The 24,979-nt window shown below is 35.0% G+C and overlaps 1 protein-coding gene, 1 long non-coding RNA gene and 1 pseudogene across 7 annotated transcripts; 2 read left to right on the top strand and 1 right to left on the bottom strand.

Annotated features, from left to right (window-relative positions):
- The first annotated feature begins 200 nt into the window (after nucleotides 1–200).
- LOC131995980 (rho GDP-dissociation inhibitor 1-like) lies at nucleotides 201–880 on the top strand (annotated as a pseudogene).
- Nucleotides 881–5,451: 4,571 nt separating this feature from the next.
- Nucleotides 5,452–19,171, bottom strand: LOC131994884 (uncharacterized). Of its 3 annotated transcripts, XM_059361934.1 has the most exons (6): nucleotides 19,039–19,171; nucleotides 18,930–18,979; nucleotides 18,556–18,688; nucleotides 15,959–16,009; nucleotides 10,086–10,350; nucleotides 5,459–5,618 (listed from the first exon to the last, which is right to left on the bottom strand). In XM_059361934.1, exons 3-6 carry the CDS (start codon nucleotides 18,686–18,688, stop codon nucleotides 5,582–5,584), a joined length of 486 nt encoding a protein of 161 aa, XP_059217917.1. In that variant the 5' UTR covers nucleotides 18,930–18,979; nucleotides 19,039–19,171; the 3' UTR covers nucleotides 5,459–5,581. The 3 variants fall into 3 exon arrangements, with proteins under 3 accessions (XP_059217920.1, XP_059217917.1, XP_059217919.1); XM_059361937.1 differs by lacking the exon at nucleotides 15,959–16,009 and having other exon boundaries at nucleotides 5,452–5,618; XM_059361936.1 differs by lacking the exon at nucleotides 19,039–19,171 and having other exon boundaries at nucleotides 18,930–19,015.
- A 3,598-nt stretch (nucleotides 19,172–22,769) lies between these two features.
- Nucleotides 22,770–24,123, top strand: LOC131994890 (uncharacterized). 4 transcript variants are annotated; one of them, XR_009396927.1, is made up of 3 exons: nucleotides 22,841–23,029; nucleotides 23,143–23,498; nucleotides 23,566–24,123. It is a non-coding gene; the product is annotated as an uncharacterized LOC131994890 (long non-coding RNA). The 4 variants fall into 4 exon arrangements; XR_009396930.1 differs by lacking the exon at nucleotides 22,841–23,029 and having other exon boundaries at nucleotides 23,158–23,172; nucleotides 23,283–23,498; XR_009396928.1 differs by lacking the exon at nucleotides 22,841–23,029 and having other exon boundaries at nucleotides 23,158–23,172; nucleotides 23,248–23,498.
- The last annotated feature ends 856 nt before the right edge of the window (nucleotides 24,124–24,979 follow it).

The raw sequence follows: 24,979 nt of genomic DNA, 5'->3' as shown, positions 1-24,979 counted from the left end.
AATTTTAATATGCTAAATTTAACATGTCATATCTCGAATACATGACGCCTGATAGCAATTATTATCAAACATAAAGCTTAAATAAATAATTTATCCTCAGTGAGCGTGCTAAATACAAATACGAATTTACATTGTTTCAAATGTTGCTTTTACCACCAATAAATCAACCTGTTTCTCTATCTTGTATAAAACTACCTTGATGTTTGATCTTAAATGGTATTTTGACATTTAAGTTTTTGTTTACATTTTGTATTGCATTTTATTACATTATAGTTGCCGATCAGGAAGGCGAAAATCTTAGGCGTTACAAGGAACAACTATTGGGAGAGGTTCTAGCGGAAAAAAATATTGTGGTCCCTAATGATGGACGCAGTCGTAGTAAACAAATTACCTCTGGTATCTGAAGAACGGCCTGACATGAAATTAGACTTATCCGAAGAAAACCATCTTAAGAAAAAAGTTTTTGTTATCGAAAAGGGTGTGCAGTACAATATACGCATTGATTTCATTGTCCAAATAGAAATCGTGCAAAAGACGTATCGTTTAGGTGTCCCTGTTGGATACGAACCACACATGGTTGGTTCGTATCCTCACAAAAAGAAAATGCAATGTTATACCACACTTAACGAGGATGGCACATGGTACATACTCCGTTTCTTCCCTCTTCATCAATGAGGACAAACACAATCATCTCAAATGGGAGTGGACATTTGAAAATTGAAAAAAATTTAGCAGCCAAACCATTTTTGCTAAGGCAGGACAACTACGTTTTTTTTACAGGAGGATGACTTTTTCACGACTCTATGAGCTTTAGTTTAAAATAAAATTAGAAAAAACTTACAAATAGGGTGATTCAATAAAAAATCTCACGCACAAAACATTTTGGGCAATTTTTTGAAGTTACCACAAATTATATAATTGAACACAAGTTTAAGAGTCACATTAACATATGTAACATCACATAAGATCATCAAACACACATGGAAGTTTAATATTCACGTTATCATTGGAGAGGATGAATCTTAGTGGGAGGTTGTCCTTGTTGCGGCAGATGATGATAGACACCTGTGTGAATATGGTCTAGCCCAACATGTTATATCTTCTTCTACGTTATATCTTTGTCTATTATATAAAAATGAAATTATTGCGCTTTGTTATACCCACCACCGAAGGATGGAGTATACTCATTTTGTCATTCCGTTTGCAACACATCGAAATATCCATTTCCGACCCTATAAAGTATATATATTCTTGATCGTCGTAAAAATCTAAGACGATCTTGCCGTGTCAGTTCGTCTGTCTGTTGAAATAACGCTATATTCTTTAAAAATAGAGATATTGAGCTAAAACTTTGCACAGATTCTTTTTTTGTCCATAGGCAGACTAAGTTCAAAGATAGGCTATATTCGAACTATGTTTTGATATAGCCCCCATATAGACCGATCCGCCGATTTAAGGTCTTAGGCCCATAAAAACCACATTTATTATCCGATTTTGCTGAAATTTGAGAAAGTGAGTTGTGTTGGGCCCTTCAGTATCCTTTCTCAATTTGGCTCCGATCGGTCCGGATTTCAATATAGCTGCCATATAGACCCATAGCTCGATTTAAAGTCTACGACCCATAAAAGGCGCATTTATTGTCCGATTTTGCCAACATTTGGATATGGCTGCCATATAGACGGATCTCTTGATTTAAGGTTTTAGACCTTTAAAAGGCGCATTTATTGTCCGATTTCGCCGAAATTTGGGACAGTGCGTTATGTTAGGCCCCTCGACATCTGTCAACAATTTGGCCCAGATCGGTCCAGATTTGTGTATAGCTGCCATATATATCGATCTCTCGATTTAAAGTCTTGGGCCCATAAAAGACGCAAATTTGGGACCGTGAGTTGTGTTAAGCCCTTCGACATCCCTTTTCAATTTGGACCAGATCGGTTCAGATTTGGATATAGCTGCCATATAGACCGATCTCTCGATTTAATGTCTTGGCTCCATAAAAGACGCGTTTATCATCCGAATGCGCTGAAATTTAACGCTGTGACTTCTGTTAGGCTTTTCGACATCCGTGTCGTATATGCTTCAGATCGGTCTTTATTTGATATTGCTACCAAAAAGACCAATATTTTATTCTACAAAATTGAACAATGAGTTGTACTTGTTAGACCACTTAACGTTCGTGCCAAATTTGGTCCAAATCGGACCAATTTGATATAATTTGAATTTGATATAAAAATTTGGCCCCAAATGTCAGGGAACCCACTCACCCCCAAAAATTACATGTTTGGCAAAGTGGGGCAATATGTGTATCAAATGAAAGCTAAATGGAAGTAGAGTACGAAACTTATATAAAAATTTGGGATGAAGTCCTAGAGGGGCCAACCCACCCTCAAAAATATCCCCTAACTGACATAGTAAGTGATCGGGACAATATGGGATTCAATCAAAAGGTACTTGAAAATAGAACACGAAACTTATATAAAAATTTGGGTCCATTCCCAGGCGGGTCGCCTCACCCAAAAATTATGCCCCAAATGGACATGTGCACTGAACGGGATAATGTGGGACGCAAACGAAAGGTATTTGAGAGTACACACGTCTAAATTTATGCCCCAAAGGAACATGTAGGCTAAACGGAACAATGTGGGATTCTAATAAAAGGGTTTTGAGTACGAATTATGTATACGAATTATTTTAACCATGTCAAAAAGGGGCAGCAAAGGGCACCAGGCCCTTATTTGTTTATATGTTTCTCTGTTCCGTATAGACTCAAAAACGACAGAGCCGATTTTCATGAAATTTTCACATATGATAGTCCCAGCCCCTGGTGAAAATAGGGCACTTCGTTTTTGATATACGAAGGGGGGCTGGAATATCCCCCTTATTTTATTATTTTTTTTTTATAACGCCCAATCTCGGAGATTTGTGCTCCGATTTTAGCGAAATTTTGTATGGCCAGTTATGGTAACTCAAAAACACATAATTGTTAAATTATATAGGTACCAAGCAAAAAGTATTCGTTCCATGGTGTATTCGGAACTTCCCCAACCCGGAAACCGGCATGTATGTATACAACGTTACAAAATAGGCTTCAAATTATAGGTCTTTGGGAGTAGACTACGAATCTGGTATATAAATTTGGAACAGAATCTGGTGACTGGACGTAAATGAAAGATATATGATAGTAGAGCACGAATCTGATATTAATATTAGAATCCTAGCGCCTGGCTCATGTCCAGCCCATTAACAGAACATGACGATCGGGACAATTATAACCCAAATGAAAGTTCTTTGACAGTGGAGTAATAATTTTATATTATTAGTTGGGCCATATTGGCCGACCGGGACTCTATTCAACTAAAATTAAAGGACAAGTATCTGGAGATGACTATGACCATACAGGTTGGAACTCTCAGCTCAAATTTGTGTGGCGTTAATCGCCATTACGAGAAGCTCAGCTGAGAGCTACCGGGCGCGTCCACAGGTTACGGATAGTGGGATTAAATTAAATCAAAGAAAAGAAAAAAATCTATATACCGTTTGTGGCAAAGGCTGTAATCAACACGTACACACGATGAGTACGACCATGATGTGCCATCTAAAAGAGCCATAATTGATAGCACATTTATGTTTCTAAACGGTATCGATTGACTTCAATAATAGAAAAAATCAAAATGAGATTAAGCGCTACAAGAGGCATCAAGCGAGTTTGGGCGACATTCATGCGGACACGGTGGCAAATATGGTGGACGCAAGGTGAATGTTGTCCTTGGAAAGACGGCCACCGGTTGCACCTGAAGAAATTGACCTCCCCCGGCAAACCAGAGAAGTAGCCGTATCAACTCCTACATAGCAAGGATTGATGCCAACGTGATGAATGTGTGTCCCGATTGTGACCAGGGACCATATGACACGTGTCATCTGTTTAACTGCCCAGCCAGATCCATTCCCTCTAGACACACTCCATTTTAGTCGCAGAGTTCCTGGACCTGGATATTCAACAGAACCAGTAAACGAAATTGTGAATACAACAGACTGCTGCAACAACAACAAATGTGGGTTTTACTTTAGCACAGCATTAAACTGCAGAAGAGCAAATAATTATATATTTAGTAGTTCAAACGGCAAAGCCGACTTCTTTACAAACAATAGAATTTATTTCTCTATTGAAACAATTTTTCGTACTGTGCTACACATTCACTTCTAATGTAGTAGCTCGGTAACCCAAATATACCAATCGCATAAAAAATGTTCATTCACGGAGCTGGGAGAAAAGCCCAATTAAAGGGCGGGCTGCAGCTTTAAAGGCTGTATTAGCCACAATTTTGGTTCGATCTTTACAAAATCTAGCATGAAGTGTTTGATTTGATATTCCAATATGTGTACAAAATTTTATCATAATCAGATCAGATTTACATATAGCTCCCATATATCTTTCATCCGATTTGGACTTTTAATGTTATAGAAGCCACAATTGTTATCCGATATTTACAAAATTTAGCATCATGTTTTTATTTAGTGTCTTAATATGTGTGCAAAATTTTATCAAAATAAGATCAGATTTACATATAGCTCTCATATTTATCTTTCATTCGATTAAATTTTGGTTGGATTTTTATAAAATTTTGGTGTTTTGATTCATGTTCCAATATGTTGCAAAATTTAATAAAAATCGTATCAGATTTGCTTATAGCTCCCATACACATCTTTCATCCTATTAGAGCTTTTAAGGCTGTAGTAGCCCTAATTTTGGTCGGATCTTTACAAAGCATAGCATGAGGTGTTTCGTTTGACGTTTTAATATGTGTGAATAATTTCATCAAAATCGGATCAGATTTAAATATAGCTCTCATAAATATATTTCATCCTATTGGGCCTTTTATGGCTTTTGGCACAATTTTTTATCAACATCTGTATATTTGACGACCTAATAGGAGTTCAAAATTTCATCAAAATAGGTCCAGATTTTTATTTAGCTCCAAAGTATAAATTTTAACCGATGTACGCCCTTAAGACTGCATTAGCCAAAATTTAGGACACAAATTTCGACATTTACTGGATGTCTTTGTAAGACTGCATGGACAAAACTTGGGATAATGTATTCTCAAATAAAAAAAGAAAACAATAACCGAAGTAATTTAATTTTTATTGACCTTTTAAATAAGTATGTTTATCTGGCGCACTATGTACTAAAGGGGCCGCCTGGCAAAGGGGAAATAATAGATCATAAGTTCATTGTGGCCATCCTAGGTAGAACAATAGCCGTATCCAGGATTCTGATGAAAATGCACATTATCGTAGCCTAGAACGCAATTTTTGTTGCGTTCTAGTTGGAAATTTGTTCCATTAATCATAAAGGGTGTCCCAACTAGATCGAATTTTTATTGCGTGTAATAATAAAACACGTTATTATTCTAAAGTTGCTTTTTAATATAATACTTACCATAAACATTACCCCCTCTCCTTACTTAAAATTTGGTGAGTAAATTTTTAAACACAGTCCTTTTTAGCGAAATGTCTGGTGTTGGATTTTATTGTTTACATCTGTTAAGAACATAACTACCTTACAAAATTGGCTTATCGGCTATAAATATGTAAATTTAGTAAGAGTTATTGGAATGCTACAAATAATGAAAAAAAGAAGAAAATTATACAGATTTTTTATTTTATTACATAACATAAGTATTTCATATTTCATTACATAACATAAGTATTTTCGACTGTAAGTCGAGAGATCGGGCTATATAGTGGCTATATATAAATATAGTCCGATTTCATGAGATCAGAAGATCAGTTTTATATACAAAGAATAAAAAGTAATACAAAAATGGTACAAAATGTTTTCAATTACCAAAATATCTTAACATTTATAAATACCCAATGAAGGTAGTTATTGAGTAAATACCCAAGCATTGGAATTTTAAACGACAAACTTGAATTTGGTTCTATATATACAGTGTGAAGCAAAACCGAATGTTTCTTTCAGTTTGCATTTCTTTCGAATATTTAAAATCGAGAATATAGCAATATTATGCTATGTCTACATTGACTCGTTTTGCTTATGTTGTTTTCGAAAACATCTCAACCGTTCACACCAGCTGAGATGTTTTGCAAATTTCATTTTTAAGCACTACAATACATATTTTATGGTGGATTATTACTAAGATTTATTTTCTCTTGCTTCTGCTACTGTTGTTTATTTTATAAATTTTTTGACATTATTGAGGGCTGTGTATATTTAGTACAATTTAGGCATTTATTTGGTCTCACATGCTTTGAATGACTTTTTTTGTGGCAAACGAGTCGTTTTTCCCTTATAAATTTCAATGGAAAAACAAGTTGTTTTCAATGCTTTATAAAGGGAAAACGAGTCGTTTGCTCAAAACAGCTTTGGTTTGAACAGGGTATTAAGTTCTGTTTTTTTTTCGAAAGCTATTTTACTTAAAACGTGGTGACTAAAATCAAAGAAAATTTAAAAAAAAAGGAATAGAAAACTCTGAAGAGTATGGTGCAAACGCACTCATATAGTGCACATGCAATCATTTTAGACTAATGCCCTGTTCAACCCAAAGCTGTTTTGAGTAAACGACTCGTTTTCCCTTTGTAATGCATTGAAAACGACTCATTTTTCCTTTGAAATTTATAAGAGAAAAACGACTCGTTTGCCATAAAAACGAGTCATTCAGAGCATGTGAGTTTAAAAAATGCCTAAATTGTGTCAAATAAACACAGCCCCTAGTAATGTCAAAAAATAAAAATCTAATTTCTTCATAAAAAAAAAAAAATAAAATAAACAACATTTTGCAGCACAAGCAAGAGAAAATATATCATAATAATAATCCCTCATAAAATTTGTGTTGAAGTGCAAAAAAAATTAAATTTGCAAAACATCTCAACTGTTGTGAACAGTTGAGACGTTTTCGAAAACAACATAAGCAAAACGAGTCAATTTAGACATTGCATAACAGTTTTAGAAAGTATTTTTTTTTTGGTAATTAATTCAAAAAGCATTACTTTTTAAATATACGTCTGCAAGTATTGATTGTGACTTCCATCAATTTCCAAGTTATTTTCTATGCGATTTTTGTTGGAAATAGTATCCAAACTTTGTAATTCTTTTTTTGGAACAAAAGAATTGTGTATTTAATTTAATCATAGACAGAGTCACGTTCGGGGGTAAAGTTTCTGAAATATTCCAAGCCATCGGATATATTCTCCTATGATGCCACTAAATACTAACCGTAATCATCAGTTTAGCATGTTTACAATTTGTTTTACATGGCGTTTTTGGTGTAACACAATTATACAATATATGCATATTTTTGGTTGATGAATGTACATTTTCCATAATTTTAATGTCGTAAGAAAAGAATTACAAGGTTTGGATCCTATTCAACAAAAATCTCACAGAATGTTGCGAATGTTCGTTTCCATATGCATGTTAAATGCACTTTAGTTAAATTCATTTAGTTAAGTCCATGAATTTCTAGCAAAATAACTGGGACATTCATGGAAAACAATCAACACTTTCAGACTTATCGTTAAAAAAATGATGGTATGAGAATAAGTTCTAAAAAATAAACCATTTTCTGAAATTATTGTCAAAGCATAAAAATTGAGTGAGTAAAGGTGCATATCTTATTTGAACTATGTTCTATGAGGAATACTTTTCTTTTTTTTTAATTTTCATTAAGATTAATCGAAATGTGTAAAATAGCTTTATGCAAAAAGCAGTCTTTAATTTCGATCAAATATTCGCTAGAAATGGAAAAAGGGAATCATCCACTTGGTTTTGCTTTCCATCGTATATGGAACCAAAAATTGCGTTTTCATAATTGATTTCTTAGAATTTTCATTATTTAGCTACCTTTATTTGGGTGTATTTTAAATTTCACTTTCCATTTAACGAGTTGAAACAAATTCTTATTAAAACACGAATGAAGCAGTAAACCAAAAGTTTGTCAACACAAGAAATTAATTTTGACTTTTTATTTACTTGATAGTTTTAAAGGAAAAGTGAACCCCTGAATATATCGGAAAATAATAAGGCTACAGAAAAAATCCATGGAATGATTTAAGTGATGCTATTCAGACAATCCAATAACAAAGAACAACATGAGGTACTCCAAAAGTTTATCGTCCAAAGTGCCCAAAGGCGTAATCCTCATTATCATAATTTTACAGGAAAAGCAAAAAACGTTATAAAATGAGAACTGTTTAATTTAAAATCCCGATTTCTTCACATTTTATCTTTAGATAGAAGACAAACTTATTTCTGTTAGAAAAAAATTTTATTTTTCGGAATTTCGGATGTTATGTGGGTTACGTCTTTTGCACTTGTTTTTTCTGAAATGCCAAAAGCCGTAAGTTTGGTGAGTTTGTAATTGATCGTCTGGTCGCATTTATTATCCAATCATCACAAATTTATACACGTATCAATTTTTTGGTCTTGAGACAAACGCTATGAATTTTTATGAAAATCGGTTCTGATTTAGATGTACCTCTCATATATAGTTTATCGCCCGATTTTAATTTAAATTGTCTTAGTTGCCCCAATTTGTAACCGATTTGCACGAAATATGGTATGGAGAGGTGTCTTACCCAACTTAAAACCTCCGTTAAATTTTATCTAATTCTGTTCAGATTTAGATATAGCTCCCATATGTATTAATCGATTGATTTACACTTATAACGCCACAGTAAAAACAATTTTCGATCTTCGCGAAATTTGTTAAGGATTGTTTAATTAAATATCTACCCAACTATGCTCAAATTGATCAAAATCGGTTCAAATGCGCATATAGCTCCCATATATACAATATAATTGTCCGACCTTTCCTCATATTACTGCTAAAGGGCATTGTAACCAAGCTTTGGCGTAACCAAGAGAACTGAGAGCTTAGTAGTGTTATTTTTTGAATAGTAAAGTGCTCTTGCCATCTTTGCCATAAATATTCCTTTTTAAAACTTTCAAATACTTGGTGACGACATCTGAATGAAGTGTCTGTTTAAGAAGAACCCAAGAACAATTAAAACGACCTGTACTTGAATTTGCAACTTGTGGTCAAGGTTCCATTCACCAATGCTTTTACAAATCGCATGGATTTGTTCACGGCCAGAAGAGTCGTCCAGTTTCGACACCACAGTAAGATGTTCTGTACCTTTATAAGAAATAACTAGGTAGACGTTACAATGCCGTTAGCATGGTTACAATACCCTTTAGCAGTGGTATGAGGGAACATCGGATTATTATATTGTATATATGGGAGCTATATGCGCATTTGAACCAAATTTTATCAAGTTGAGCATAGATGGGAAGATATTTAATAAAACAATCCTTACCAAAATTTCGTGAAGACTGAAAAATTGTACCTACTGCGGCGTTATAAGTGTAAATCAGTCGATAAATATAAATGAAAGCTATATCTAAATCTGAACCGATTTAGATGAAATTAAACAGAGTTTTAAGACGGGTAAGAGACCACTCCATACCGAATTTCGTGCAAATCTGTCACAAATTTGGGCAACTACAACCATTTAAGTGAAAATCAGACGATATATATATATATATATATATATATATATGTGAGAGCTATATCTAAATCTGAACCGATTTTCATAAAAATTCATAGCGTTGGCTCTAGACCAAAAAATTCATATTTGTAAAATTTCGTGATGATTGGATTACAAATGCAGGAGCATGTATTTTAGGCTTGTGTACTAGATTCAATCAATAAACGATTTTTGATTTTTGAGGGTTACGCCTTTTGGCATTTTAGGTGACGAAATAAAACTAACTTTCTCAACATGAAAAATACATTGTTAAAATGAACAATAATTACAATACTTCCCTGAGTTCTGGACGAACATATTGGCAAAACAAAAAATTTGGTTTTCAGCTATAAACATGTCTTCTACTTTATAAATTTAGGTTTGCTTGTTGTTTCTCATTATATAGAAATATGGTTACAAAATGCTTTCAACCATGACGATATAGATAAGAAAATCTTTTATTTTACGAAATCGCAAGCCGTAAAAAAGATGATTATATTGTAGCCTACAATGTTTAAGAATAACTTTGTTCTTACTGTTTCTTTTTTGTTTGCTTTTGTTTCTGTAACTTTGACTCCTGAAAACGCTTCTTTCTTATATCTTTTCTTCGCTGATTGTCTATCCATGTTTTTAGCTGTTGTGGTGTACGCTCGCTTAAGGCCGGACATTTGTTTATTGCTGAAAGGCATTCGCTGTTGCTGGGTAGTTGATGTAAAAGCAATGGGTCACCAAAAGCCGCTAAGGCTGCTGCTTTTTCATCATCCTTCCAACTTCGATGCGTAGTTTTTCCAAATGGTGAGGCTATTGAAAAAAAAAGACATAAGTAACTTCTTTTTCGTTAAAAGTAGTGATACTCAAAGCCGTATCACTACTTTAAGTACTCAAACCAAAAAACAATAAATGTATAGACTTTTTATACAATCGGATATTGTCCGGCTGCAGACCATAGGGTTCTCTGTTTCTATTTCAAATAGAAAAACAAAAACCCAATTTTTAAATATGTTGTGCTTGTAATAGCAATTGACTGGTTCCCTAGATCGCGATTTCGCCTGGTTACCAACCAGCAGCTCATCAGTAGCGGTTTGTCAAAAAGCTTAAATGTTTATACATAATAAGAGCGTTCCACTATAATCGACGATATATTTTGAAGTAAAAATACGATTTATAGAACGTTCTACATGTATAAAAATCCACAGATGTTTTCATAACTTCTGTGACAAAACGTCTATCTATAATACCATTACTTACTATTACTACTACTAAAACTTACTACTTCTTTTCCGTTTAGAGGGGATAAAATCTTCATCCGTACTAAGCTCTTCGTCTAATTCGCTTGTAGCTATACGAGTTTTTTGACGATGTACTATACTTAAGCATTTTTCTTGAATGGGTTTACCATTCACAAAATCGTTGGGACTACCCTCGTTAGAAGCATTTTCGGTGAGATTATTTTCGTTGGGAACATCATCGTTGGGAACACCTTCGTTGGGATTATCTTCATTGGGATCATCTTCATTAGGATCATCTTCATCTCTTATAGCTGCCATTAAAATTTTTGCCACACAAGTTATTTCAGCCGCTGGTATAGATGTTCGATAAACATTTTTATGTATATCTTTGTGATGGCCCATAAAATCTGCTAATTTGTCGACCGCCGCATCTTCCGCATTAATAATAGACATATAGGTTGCTATTTGCTTTCTCAAAGCTGTCCCTCTTAGACTTTCTGGTATTTTAGCGCCGCATTCCTTCGAGTATTGCCTAAGGAGTCCACATGCTCTAAAATAAGGCTTGCCTTGCTTAGAAGCCAAGGGGTTGCTAAATATGTATTGATTTTTGTTAGTTATCCCTGCCTTTGATCTGTATTTCAATATAATGTCTATAGCCCTTACATTTACGGGGCTGAGCAAAACCGGCACTGTGCGGCCTAACTTTCCTCGAATCGAAATTTTTACATATTGTTTGGCAAATGAAATGGAGCTCTTTGATACTGATTGCAGCAATTCTTTTTCCATATCATCAGTAATGACTTCTTTGTTTAAAAAATTAGAGATTTGCAGCCGTTCGATTTCTCCAGCTCGTCTTCTGTTGAAAGTTTGAATTAATATCATAGTAGCCTTTACCAATTGTATCCAGGACTCCAAACAAAACGATTTTTCTAACGATTCAATACATTTGTGTACTATGTCCGTCAGATATCTGTATAATATGTCAATATCCTTTTTACTTGGCAAAACAACTTTTTTAACACGTTTGTGATTTGCTTGGTCTTCAACAGCTTTTTTATTTATATCAGTCGGTGCATCCTCTTCCCACAATAGAAGGAAGTCGGCCACCTCCATCTTTTTCTTTTCGTCCTGGACTTTGATATACTCTGATTTTTGCTTTCTGGCCATTTTTTTCAATAGAGACGAAAGTGTTATAGCAACTTGTGGATGATCGTACCAACCTAAATTTTCGTTCCAGCTCGCAATCTTCCGAATGGCCAATATGCAGTTGTCGTACATTTTTGGATGTAAAATATCTTTAAATTCGATAATATTTGGATCTAAAAGAGCCATTTCAATTTTAAACTTCCCTAGGTAACGCAGCTGAGCTCTTATCATGTCATGATGGTGAGGAGACGTGTATTTTTGTGATAATCTGTTTCCGTATTTGATTATGAGCTCGTCATACCTCACAGCATTTGAAACAGGTCCATCTCGCAGAATAGGTAATATAATTGTTTTTAGTGTAACATTTGCGGCTTCGTGAACATACTGTGTCAATTGCCTGCCAGCAACTAAATTTTGCCTAGAATTTTTTCGTGCATTTTTTGCGCACACTTTTATGTGATCTCTTAAATTTTTCTTTGCATAGAATCCTTTGCAGTGTTTACAACAGCTGTAATGTTCTGGAACATTGTTAAATTTTCTTTGTCTATTTCTAGTTGTTATAAGTATGCCGCTATTGTGCTTTTTTGACGTATTGTGAATAAAGTCGCCTTCTTTTCTAATCCGATCAATAATCTTCCTACGCTCCAGACTTCTGATTGGTAATCGGAACGCAGTACTTATTTCATTTTCATTCCTATGTTTTAAAAAAATATGTCTTGCGAATTTTGACTGCAAAGTTTTGCAATATTTGCAAAAATGTTTTTTTGTTCCGCTGGCTGAATTGCGAACCGAAAGTTTATTTAATATAAGTGGGTCCTCTACTATTATTATTTCAGAACTGTCTAGGGTTTGTGTCATTTCGATATTTGAGCTAAGTACGTACTCTGAATGACTAGTCTCTACATTTGTTGTGTCCGGTTCGTTTGTGTTACTCAATTTTGTTGTATCGTTATTAGGTAGACAGAAAGACACATTAACATCGGAACTTCCAATGATCTTTTTTTCAATGCTAATAGGAGTCGAGGAAAGAGGTAATTCATTTTCCAAGTGGAGAATGTTTTTATGTTGGTTAAAGCTCTCACTGCTGCTGGAATCATCATAGTCTAATACTGGAGGCGTATTTGTAATAGGTGTATTAATATTTTCATTTGACATATTAGTTTCTGGGCTTTCAAGGCATATATTTTTGTCCTTAGCAAGGGTCGAAAAAGCAGTTAATTCTGATGAAGTCTCAGGTAATACTGACGGAGTCACAGGTAGTACTGACGGTATATACCGAAGGCATATATTTTTATCCATAACATTGGTTGAAAAGGCAGGTGAGACTGACGGAGTCGCTTCTAAACGGCTATTTGTTAATGCCTGATTTTTTAATTCAAGAATGCCCTTTTCGCATTTTTCCACCTTTGTTTGTGGAAATACATCAGGCGTATTAGGAACATAGTTTTCTTGCGTTTTTTGGTCTACACAAGAAGATAGTAAAGCTTTTCGTTACTTAATCAATTAATAATTTTGAAGCCAATTTTTTTCACTGTGCTACTCAAAGGCAAATTATTTCATAAAGGTAAGTTCAAATTAATCAAATATTTGATCCATTTTGTTTTATTTTTGCCCAAAATTACCTAATTTGGATATTCTTGATTTTGTATTCCTGTTAGACAAATTTATTTAACAAATTTTGTATGTCCAAAAACAAATCAAATACCATTAACCACTAATGTCTTGTTTACACTAAGAGCAAATCTAGATTTGCGACGAGCTTTCGCAAAATTCGAGTTTTGCGACAAGGTTTCCCATACATTTTGAGTGTGAGCAAATCTACGTATTTGAGGTGATTTGCAGCAAACCTCCTTCGAATTTGTAATGCAACACTGCGTTTGTATTGAATATCGGTTATTATTGGTAGTTTTGGCCAGCACTTTTTGTCAACATCTGACAATTTTTTATTGAATTCATAAAATTTGGTGTTAAATTTAATAAAACGTTTCACACATTTAATTGCAGACCACAATATATGTGTTAAACACAATAAAAATTCTGATCACCATAAAAATGATTTCAAAAACATCCCTGTTGACAAATGCAAATCTCTTTAATCGTAGTGTAAACGGGTTTGGGAGATTATCTCAAATCAAGTAGATTTGGGTGCTAGAGTAAACATGATTTAAATCAAAAAAGGCTTTCAAAAGGCTTTGCCCTACATTTGAGGCATGTACAATTTTTGTTTCCTTTTTTGATTGAACATAAAAATTGTAGTATAAAACAAGTAAAAAGGCGTTAAGTTCGGCCGGGCCGAACTTTGGATACCCACCACCTCGGGTATATATGTAAACCACCTTTCATCAAAATTCGGTGAAAATTTCATACCTTATACTCATATACCTCATACCGATCTGAACTATATACGACACGGATGTCGAAAAGCCGAACATAAGTCACTGTGTCAAATTTCAGTGAAATCGGATTATAAATGCGCCTTTTATGGGGCCAAGACTTTAAATCGAGATATCGGTCTACATGGCAGCTATATCCAAATCTGGACCGATTTGCGCCAAGTTGCATAAACATGTCGAAGAGCCTAACACTAAGCACTGTCCCAAATTTCGAAATCGGACAATAAATGCCTCTTTTATGGGCCCTAAACCTTAAATCCAGAGATCGGTCTATATGGCAGCTATATTCAAATCTGGACTGATCTGGGCAAAATTGAAGAACGACGTCGAAGAGCCTAACTAAACTCACTGTCTCAAATATCAGCGACATCGGACAATAAATGCGTCTTTTATGGCCCCAAAACCTAAAACCTAGATATCGGTCTATATGGCAGCTATATCCAAATCTGGACCGATCTGTGCGATATTGCAGAAGTATGTCAAGGGGCTTAACTTAACTCACTGTTCCAAATTTCGGGGACATCGGGCTATAAATGAGCATTTTATGGGCCCAAAACCATAAATCAAGAAATCGGTCTATATGGCAGCTATATCCAAATTTGAACCGATCTGGACCAAATTGAAGAAATATGTCAAAGGGCCTAACACAACTCACTGTCCCAAATTTCAGCAAAATCGGATAATAAATGTGGCTTTTATGGGCCTAAGTCCATAAATCAGAGGATCGGTCTATATGGCAGCTATATCCAAATCTGGACCGATCTGAGCCAAATTGACAAAGGATGTCGAAGGGTCTAACACAACTCACTGTCCCAAATTTCAACAAAATCGGATAATAAATGTGGCTTTTATGGGCCTAAGACCCTAAATCGGCTGATCGGTCTATATGGGGGCTATATCAAGATATAGCCCATTTTCGAACTTATCCTGCTTATGGACAAAAAAAGAATCTGTGCAAAATTTCAGCTCAATATCTCTATTTTTAAAGACTGTAGCGTGATTTCAACAGACAGACGGACGGACATGGCTAGATCGTCTTAGATTTTTACGCTGATCAAGAATATATATACTTTATAGGGTCGGAAATGAATATTTCGATGTGTTGCAAACGGAATGACAAAATGAATATACCCCCATCCTTCGGTGGTGGGTATAACAAGCAAACACAAATTTTACATGCAATCGAATGTAGGGCAAATGAAAAGACTTTTTTTGTTTTAATGGTTAATGCTATTCGATTTGTGTTTGGACATACAAAATTTGTTGAATAAATATGTCTAACAGGAATACAAAATCAAGAATATCCGAATTTGGTAATTTTGGGCAAAAATAAAACAAAATGGGTCAAATATTTGATTAATTTGAACGTACCTTAGCTCATTTGCTTATGAAATAATTCAAAAGGGCTAGCACAAGGAAACTTATTTCAAAGATAAAAAAAATTTATGGTCAAGATCATTAAAATTTTGTAACTCGATTCTTTTAAGCTGATTTCATAAAAAAGGAAAATTGTTTTTTTTTTTTTTTGAATTGACGAATGAATCGATCTAAAACATTTTAATGACATTGGCCGCGTAAGCCTAACATTTTTCCCTATAATTGTCCTAAACCATAATTACTTACAAATATTACAACACTTACCACTTTTTTGATTCTCCAATTTTTCCTTTTGGAAGGACAATGTCTTGTAGTCTGAAATTTATATATACAGAGATAGGTTAGGTTAGGTTGAAAAGAAGTTGCGGATATTAATCCGGCCCATGCCCCTAAGGACATACACCTAAGCCAGTAATCGGCTTGTTGTGCGCTCTAAATACTAATAGTAACCTCGAAAACAAAAAATAAAAAAACCTAGGTTAGGAATTCTGTGCTATTTACAAAATCCTTAATTGTTTTGCATGGCACGCCCCTGAGTTGTTTCATGTCTGGTATTATGTCCCCACCTAAGTGTCGGTTTCTGTTAGCCGTGAAAGCCGGGCAATGACATAGAAAATGCTCCAACGTCTCATCATCTTCCCTGCATGCCCTACACATGCTATCACTTGCCGCACCGATTTTACTTAAATATGTTCGTAGTCCTATGTGTCTCCTTATGACACCGAAAGCTAAACTGACCTCCTTTTTATTTCCTTTCAGTAATAAAAAAAGTAAAAAAACATCGAAAAGTCGATATGGATTTATTTATAGTATAAAGTCGATTTTTGTCGCCCACTGCTTCGACTTTGTTTTAAAGCTGTGGTTGCAATAGTTACTTGTGAAAATACCAAAAATAACTCGAAATGGAGTGTTTTAAAAAAAGAAAATAATAAAGCCAATAACACCACCCACTATTACTCTTAGAAAAATACCTTTTATTTGATACCCATATTATCCCAATTAGTCAAAATGGTGCGTTTTTGGGGGTATGCCGACCTCTAAACACTAAGGCTTACTTTCTTGCTATAGTCAAAGAAAAATGAATATCGGTGTAGCGCTGAGTTTCAGCGATAAATGCGATTTTTATTGAATTAAGACCATTAACTGGAAGATCGGTCTATATGGCAATTATTTTTAAATATGGTCAGCTCTGGACCATCTTCTGGTCGGATGACGAAAGGTATAAAGAAACTTAGAGTTTCGAAATTCCTCGATATCGGATTTTTATAGACTTAAGACCTGGATCAGTCTATATGATAGCTATATCCAAATATGGTTTGATCTGAACTATTTTAAATTTGGACGTCAGAACGCTTTATACAGCTCTCAGGTTCCAATTTCCCAGAAATCGGTTAATAAATGCAGCAGTTATCGGCTTAAGACCCTAAATCGGTACATCGGTCAATATGCCAGATATAGTTAAATATAGACCATATTCGGGTTGGATGATGGGAGGCATAAAACAATTCACAGTTGCCAATTTCAGCGAAATCGGGAAATAAATGCGACATTTACAGACTTAAGGTCCAAAATTGGGCAAATATATCTATGACAACTAGATCCAAATATGTTTCGATCTTCACCATATTTGGTTCGGATATCGTTGAACTATATGGCAGCTACAGTTATGTGAAAAAAAATAGGGCCAGCGGCTGGACAGACAAACAAAAGATTCTAAAGTGCACAAAATGAGAGGTAAATTTATGGTTTATACCAATTTGTCATTTTGTCATTCCGTTTGCAACACCTCCAAATATTTGTCTAAGAGCCCATAAGCAAATATATTCTGGATTGTCTTGACATTTTAAGTCGATCTAGCCATGTCCGTCCGTCCGTCTGTCGAAATTACGATAGCGGTCGAACACGTAAAGATAGCCGCTTGAAATTTTGCACAGATACTTCTTATTACTGTAGGTCGATGGGGATTGCAAATGGGTCCTATCGGTTCAGATTTGGATATAGCCTCCATATAAACCGATCCCTGGATTTGACTTCTTGAGCTCATAGAAGCCTCCATTTTCATCCGAATTGGCTGAAGCTTGGCACGAAAGCTTCTGTTTAAACTTTCAACATCCATGCTAATTATGATCCAGATCGGTCTATATACAGATATATAAACCGATCCCCAGATTTGACTTCTTGAGCTCATAGAATCCTCGATTGTTATCAGATTTGGCTGAAATTCGACACAAAGACTTGTTTTATAACTTTCACCATCCATGCTAAGTATGGTCTCAATCGGTCTATATACATATATTACTTATATGGCTATGACATACGCATATTTAGCCCCCATACAAACCGATTCCCGGATTTGACTTCTTCATCTCATAGAAGCCTCAATTTTCATCCGAAAATTGGCAAGAAGACTTCTGTTTAAACTTCCCACATCCATGCCAAATATGATCCGAATCGTCCCCCATATACAGATATAGCCCCCATATAAACCGTTCCCAGGATTTGACTTCTATAGCCCCTAAGATCCTCAATTGATATCCGATTTGACTGATATTTTAACATCCATACCAAGCATGATTCGAATCGATTTATAAACAGTTATAGCACCCATATAAACACATCCCCGGATTAGACTTCTTGAGCATGATTTGGCTCAGATTTCGCCCAAAAGCCTATCTTATAACCGGTCAATATGGTGATATAGGCCAGCCTAAGCACTGCTATCCCGATTTGATACAAAATACAACCTCAGTTTATATTTAGCGGAATCCATGGTGGTGGGTACCTATGTGAGATTCGGCCCGGCCGAACTTAGCACGTTTTTACATGTTCTTTTTTACCATACTCGATTTCTTATGACTTACCACTTTTATTAAGAAGGAACGCAACGCAATTTTTCCCATTATGATTGATGATTGCCGTCCTTGATCCACTCATCTTGACATCTTTGGATTTGAGTATGATGAGGTTTTTTTGGTATTTCACCAAAGAATACATCTGTAAAGAAAAAATATATATATGTAATATTAGAAAAATTGGAACAGGTTACATATGTATTTGCAGTCTAAACAATTGCTGTGTTGTAGTTTAGCACTATATAGTGCAGTGCAATAAAATTTTTATAAAAATTACATTTATCCAGGACAACGAAGTTCTGGCTAGATGTTATTTCCATTCAAATTTCGCTGCACTGCACTAAAATAAAACACAGCCAAAATTTATTATAAAATATACATACCTTATTTATTTTATTTCCTTGGTGTTCAATCCTCAACAGCGCGGTGACCTCTGCAAAACATAAGTTATTTTAAAATTAAATTAAATAGTTAGCATTTTGTCATACTAACCTTAGCCTACCTTTTCATCCAACAGCTAATCAAGAAATGCTGTACTCATACCACTTGTCAAAAATACGAAGCACGTATACATTAACATAACGGTTCTTGTGCCGTTAGTTTAATGATGATCACATATACATAAAAATATCTTCTCGTTTTTAGTAATCGGTAATTCGGTATTTATCAGTACTTAATAACTGCCTACAGCTATACGCATGTCAAAGCAATGGTTGACATATACGAGTACTTGCGGTTTTTGACGAATAAGCGATTGATAAGCCATGAAGTTTACATGGCACATCATTATGTAAGGTCATAAGTATGGTCTCAATAAACCCCGTTTACATTTATCACTAAATCAGGATTTAATGGCTCTAATGGCTTTTTTTTATTTATTGGCCAATGTAAACAAGGTTTTAGGGTATGTGTCGCATGGTAGCATTCTCCTTAATTAACGGCATGTTAATTACACGGCATGTATTTGTCTTACGACATGTCAAATTTAGCGTATGCAGAGTTGTACATGCCGTGTGATACAAACAAAACTAATATATGAGAATCTTCAAAATAGCACATGTAATTTCGTTCAATTAAGGTGGAGTTACATAGCATTTTATTTGCGTGCTTGCGTTTCAAAACCCCATCTCTGCAAACAAATGTCAAAAAAGCGACGCGCAAAAGTTAAAGTATTTTCAACTTTGACGATTCCACTTGAGCGTCATACTGTTTTGATATGCTTGAAGTAGTGTTTTTAGGCGTCAAAGTTGAAAATACTTTAACTTTTGCACGTCGCTTTTTTGACATTTGTTTGCAGAGATGGGGTTTTGAAACGCACGCGCGCAAATAGAATGCTATGTAACTCCACCTTTAGAGCGTGCCCTATTCCTCCTGACAAAAACATAAAGAAATCAGCGGTTTTTGGTATCAGTCGGATGAAAGTAACTCAAAATTTAATTGTTTTCGCAATTTTATAGTTTAACCAGCTTTTTCACAACTTTAACAATTTTTACGCATAAAATAATCAGCTTGTGCTCCAATTTGTAGGTTATGTCATACGAACATAACATGCAGATGTGATAGCAAACATGATGAATCGCTATTACACGGAATGTAGATGTCTTATGGCATGTCACTTTTTGTATTCACATGTTATTGAAAATGTCTGTCAAAATTTGTGAATTGACACAAATTTTGACAGAAATTTTCAATTACATCTGAGTACAAAAAGTGACATGCCATTAGACATCTACATTCCGTGTAAAGGCCGAAACAGAATGAGCGCGTTGAGTTTTATTTTGAGTATCGCGTTGCAAAAATACAACTCTGCAAACAAATGCCAACAAATCAACACGTTAAAGTTTAACACTGCACTGGATGGCGCTCACTTTCAAGCGTCAAAGTTGAAAATATTTTAACTTTACCGCGTGGTTTTTTTGGGATTTATGGGCAGAGTTGTTTTTGCAACGCGACACTCAAAATAAAATTCAACGCGCTCATTGTGTTTCGGCCTCAATAGCGGCTTTAAAGTTGCCATCACACTTTATGTTTTTGTCCTACGAGATGTCAAATTTTGCCTTTGTTAAAGTTGCCACATAGTGTGATACGAATGAAACTAACACATGAAAATCACTTTTCAAAATAGCTCTGTTATTTTTTTCGATTAGAGCGGCCCTCTATTCCTTCTGACAAATACATAAAGAAATCAGTTGTTTTTGTTGTCAGTCGAATGAAAGCAACTCCAAATTAAAATACACAGCTTTGTCACAACTTAAACAATTTGTAGCCGTAAAAAAATCAACTTTTACTCACTGTTTTAGGTTATGTCATACAAAAATAACATGCTAGTATGATAGCAAAAATGAAGAATCGTATGTAATTTAACAAATTTGGACACACATAAAAAAGTACCAATGGTACATAAAAAGTGACATGTCATAAGACTAGCACATATAGTCTGATCGAGCCTTAAGGGGGGTAAATTTTTGTATAAATAGTAAAATATGCCAAACTAAAGGCTCATTTACACGGAATGTATTTGTCTTACGACATGTCAAATTTAGCATATGCAGAGTTGTACATGCCGTGTGATACAAACAAAACTAATATATGAGAATCACTTTTCAAAATAGCACATGTAATTTCTTTCGATTAGAGCGCCCCCTATTCCTTCTGACAAAAACATAAAGAAATCAGCGGCTTGTGCTACCAGTCGAATGAAAGTAACTCAAAATTAAATTGTTTTCGCAATTTCATGGATTAACCAGCTTTTCCACAGCTTTAACAATTTTTACGCATCAAAAAATCAGCTTGTGCTCAAATTTTTAGGTTATGTCATACGAACATAACATGCAGGTGTGATAGCAAAAATGATGAATCGTATGTAAATTCACAAATTTTGACAGACATTTTCAATTACATGTGAGTACAAAAAGTGACAGGTCATAAGACATTTACATTCCGTGTAAAAGCGGCTTTAAGCCGCTATTAATGTAGATGTCTTATGACATGTCACTTTTTGTACTCACACTTAATTGAAAATGTCAGTCAAAATTTGTGAATGCACATACGATTCATAATTTTTGCTATCACACCTGTCTGTTCGTATGACAAAACCTAAAAGTTTGAGCAAAAGCAGATTTTTTTATGCATATATATTTTTAAAGTTGTGAAAAAGCTGGTTAAGCCATAAATTTGTGAAAACAATTTAATTTCGAGTCACCATGGTGTAACAAATTAAAGGTGGTCTCACTTATACAACAACCACAAATCATATTGTGCAGTCCGCTCTCTCGTCACCTAAATGTCACTTCAAAAAAGAAATTGTTCTCAACACGTGTGCAGGTAAAATGAGAGAAAGAGAAACACTAAAAAAAGAACGTTGCTGTGAATTGGTCGGTTCGCAAACATTTGCAGTAAAAATATGCCAATTTGAGTACGCGAACACATACAATGTTAACATAGAACTGACATCTTAGTACCGTCAAACTGGCCGGCTGTTTTCAGCTGTTCGCGCGAGATCACCTACCTAAACCCACGTGTGGAGTCACTTTCATTAGACTGATAACAAAAACAGCTGATTTCTTTATGTTTTTGTCAAAAGAAATAGAGTACGCTCTAATCGAAAGAAATTACGTGTGCTTTTTTGAAAAGTGAATCTCATATAATAAGCACCTATTAGACAAGCCGGCTTGTCATACGACATGTCACTTTCTGTAATCATAAAATCATGTTTATACTATCACCCAAATCTACTTGATTTGAGATAATCTCCCAAACCCGTTTACACTACGATTAAAGAGATTTGCATTTGTCAACAGGGATGTTTTTGAAAGCATTTTTATGGTGATCAGAATTTTTATTGTGTTTAACACATATATTGTGGTCTGCAGTTAAATGTGTGAAACGATTTCATTAAATTTAACACTAAATTTTATAAATTCAATAAGATATTGTCAGATGTTGACAAAAGTGCTGGCCAAAACTACCAATAATAACCGGTATTCAATACAAACGCAGTGTTGCATTTCAATTTCGAACGAGGTTTGCTGCAAAACACCTCAAATAAGTAGATTTGCTCACACTCAAAATGTATGGGAAACCTCGTCGCAAAACACGAGTTTTGCGAAAGCTCGTCGCAAATCTAGATTTGCTCTAAGTGTAAACAGGGCATAAGACTTGTCTTATGTACGTGAAATACGAATAGAGCGCTCTCTAATCGCCAAGTATTGTCGTATGTATTGCACTTTTTTTTATAGACATGTGTCTATATGTATGTTCGATGAAATAAAGCTCGATTTAAGGGCGGAACTAACCTCTTTTTACTTTTTTTAGATAACAGATTTTAAAGCAAAACAACACGCTGATTTCATTTAGTAGAACATTCCCTCATTACTTATGGCAAAATTTTAATAAAATTGTTTTTCTTGATATTTGATATTTTTTTGTAGTTTTTCAAAAAAGTAATCGCGAAAAATATGGGTTTTAACCGGTGAAAACTGAGGTTAGTACTGGCCATAAATCAAAAAAATTGCATATTTATTCCAAAATCCATTTGTCGTATTAAATTTTTCAATCAGCGTGTTTGTTTGCTTTAAAATCTTTTATTTAAAAAAGTAACCAGCGAAAAATCTTGCGGAAAAAGAGGTTAGTACCGCACTTTTGGTAGAACCGGTGAATAGACGTTGTTGTACCGTGTAAACTCATCATTGTTCGAAAAAGAACAACATATTTGGCTTTGTCAAAACCATTTACAGGTAGTGGCAGTTGGCCAACAACAAAATACCGAGTACACTATATGTCAAACTCAGTGACAGAGAATGATTTTGATCAAAGACAATTCGGGAAAAGCTGCTACTACAATTCGACTAATCAATGAAATTCTTATTGCCAACAGTGGTTAGTTTGCCTGCCGTGTTACAAAAACCGCCCGCAAATTAAGTGTGCGCACAGTGGCCGTATACTAGACGCCGGTGAGAAATATTTGCATACTATTCCGGCGAATCTATTTCTACCTTATCTTATTTGAATGCATTATAGAAATTGTCAAGAAACCCGGCTCCAAGGCCATACATTCCGGTTATGATTTCCTCTCTGAGTCGGTGGAGTTTGCTAAATAGTGGCAAAAGGAAAGTGTTGTTTTCATGGGTTCACCGGCCATACGTGCTAAGGGTATTAAGAACACCAGTAAACATATAATGGACGCCGCTGGAGTACTCATCATCAGCTTTGGAGAAAGTATTAATAAAACCTGGGGCCAGCGTTAATAAAGAGGACAATATTGCTGTCTAAATTATGATAAAAATAGAGCTGGAGAAAGATGCCCAATATTGTCAAGGTTGCTAACATTCGAAGGGGAAAAGTAATCTATTTTAGGAAGGACATAAACAATAAGAATATCCATGCCCGAGTACCACGGTACGTGGCAGATTGACCCGATGGACTCCTCCATCGGCAAGGGCTGCCGCCTCAGTGTGCAACACACTGCTACAACAACAACAGAGTACCAGAGCAAATATTGCATTTTCTTCTTACTATGTAAACCTTTATATTTTTTTATTTTTGTAGAATGCTTATAAAATGTTTTAAAAAATATTATCATAGTGATGTTTAAATTGTAGGTGAAGTATAATAAACTGTTAAAGTTTTACTTTACTCCCGCTGTGCGCAGTCACTATGGACATACACCTAAGCCAGTAATCGGCTTTTTCTACGCTCTAAATAATCTTGAAAAAAAAATCCAAGTAAGGAATTCCGTGCTGATAAATTTTTCTCCATACCACGCCACTAAGTCTGTTCATGTAGGATATTGTGTCACCATCTAGGAATAGGAAATGCCCCAACGACTTATCATTTTCTCTATATGCTATCACTTGCCGCGCCGATTATGCATAAGAAATCTCGTAATCCTTTGTCCTGTTCAGGGTTACCGTTGACAATTTTTGGAAAAAGAGTCGTAAAAGGGTTTTTTTTTTCAAAAAAAGGTCAGTCTTTTTATACCCACCACCATAGGATGGGGAGTACTAACCTAGTCATTCCGTTTGTAACACATCGAAAAATTTGTCTAAGACCCCATAAAGTATATATATTCTGGATCGTCTTAACATTTTATGTCGATCCGTCCGTCTGTCGAAATCACGATAGCGGTCGAACGCGTAAAGGTTTGCCCAGATACTTCTTATTACTGTAAGTCGTTGGGAACTGCAAATGGGTCATATCGGTTAAGATTTTGATATAGCTCCCATATAAACCAATCCCCGGATTCGACTTCTTGAGCCCCTAGAATCCTTAATTTTTTGTACGATTTGGCTGAAATTTGGAACAAAGACTTGTGTTATGACATCCATGCTAAGTATAATCCGAATCGGTCTATAAACAGATATAGCCGCCATATAGACCAATTCCCGGATAAGACTTCTTGAGCCCCTAGAAGGTTCAATTTTAATACGATTTG

The sequence above is a fragment of the Stomoxys calcitrans genome, chromosome 1 (genome assembly GCF_963082655.1).
Source record: "Stomoxys calcitrans chromosome 1, idStoCalc2.1, whole genome shotgun sequence".
In the NCBI taxonomy this organism is placed as follows: domain Eukaryota; kingdom Metazoa; phylum Arthropoda; class Insecta; order Diptera; family Muscidae; genus Stomoxys; species Stomoxys calcitrans.
Note: the sequence above shows the minus strand (reverse complement) of the source record. Positions and strands in the feature narration are given on the sequence as shown.

Excerpts from the sequence above, each read along its gene's own strand:
- LOC131994884 (XM_059361934.1), bottom strand. The coding sequence starts at position 18,688 with ATGTATTCTTTGGTGAAATACCAAAAAAACCTCATCATACTCAAATCC. Across the intron at positions 16,010-18,555 it reads GTTCCTTCTTAATAAAAGTG|ACTACAAGACATTGTCCTTC; the intron begins GTAAGTCATAAG and ends TATAAATTTCAG. Across the intron at positions 5,619-10,085 it reads AAGCAAACAAAAAAGAAACA|CATTCCAATAACTCTTACTA; the intron begins GTAAGAACAAAG and ends CATTATTTGTAG.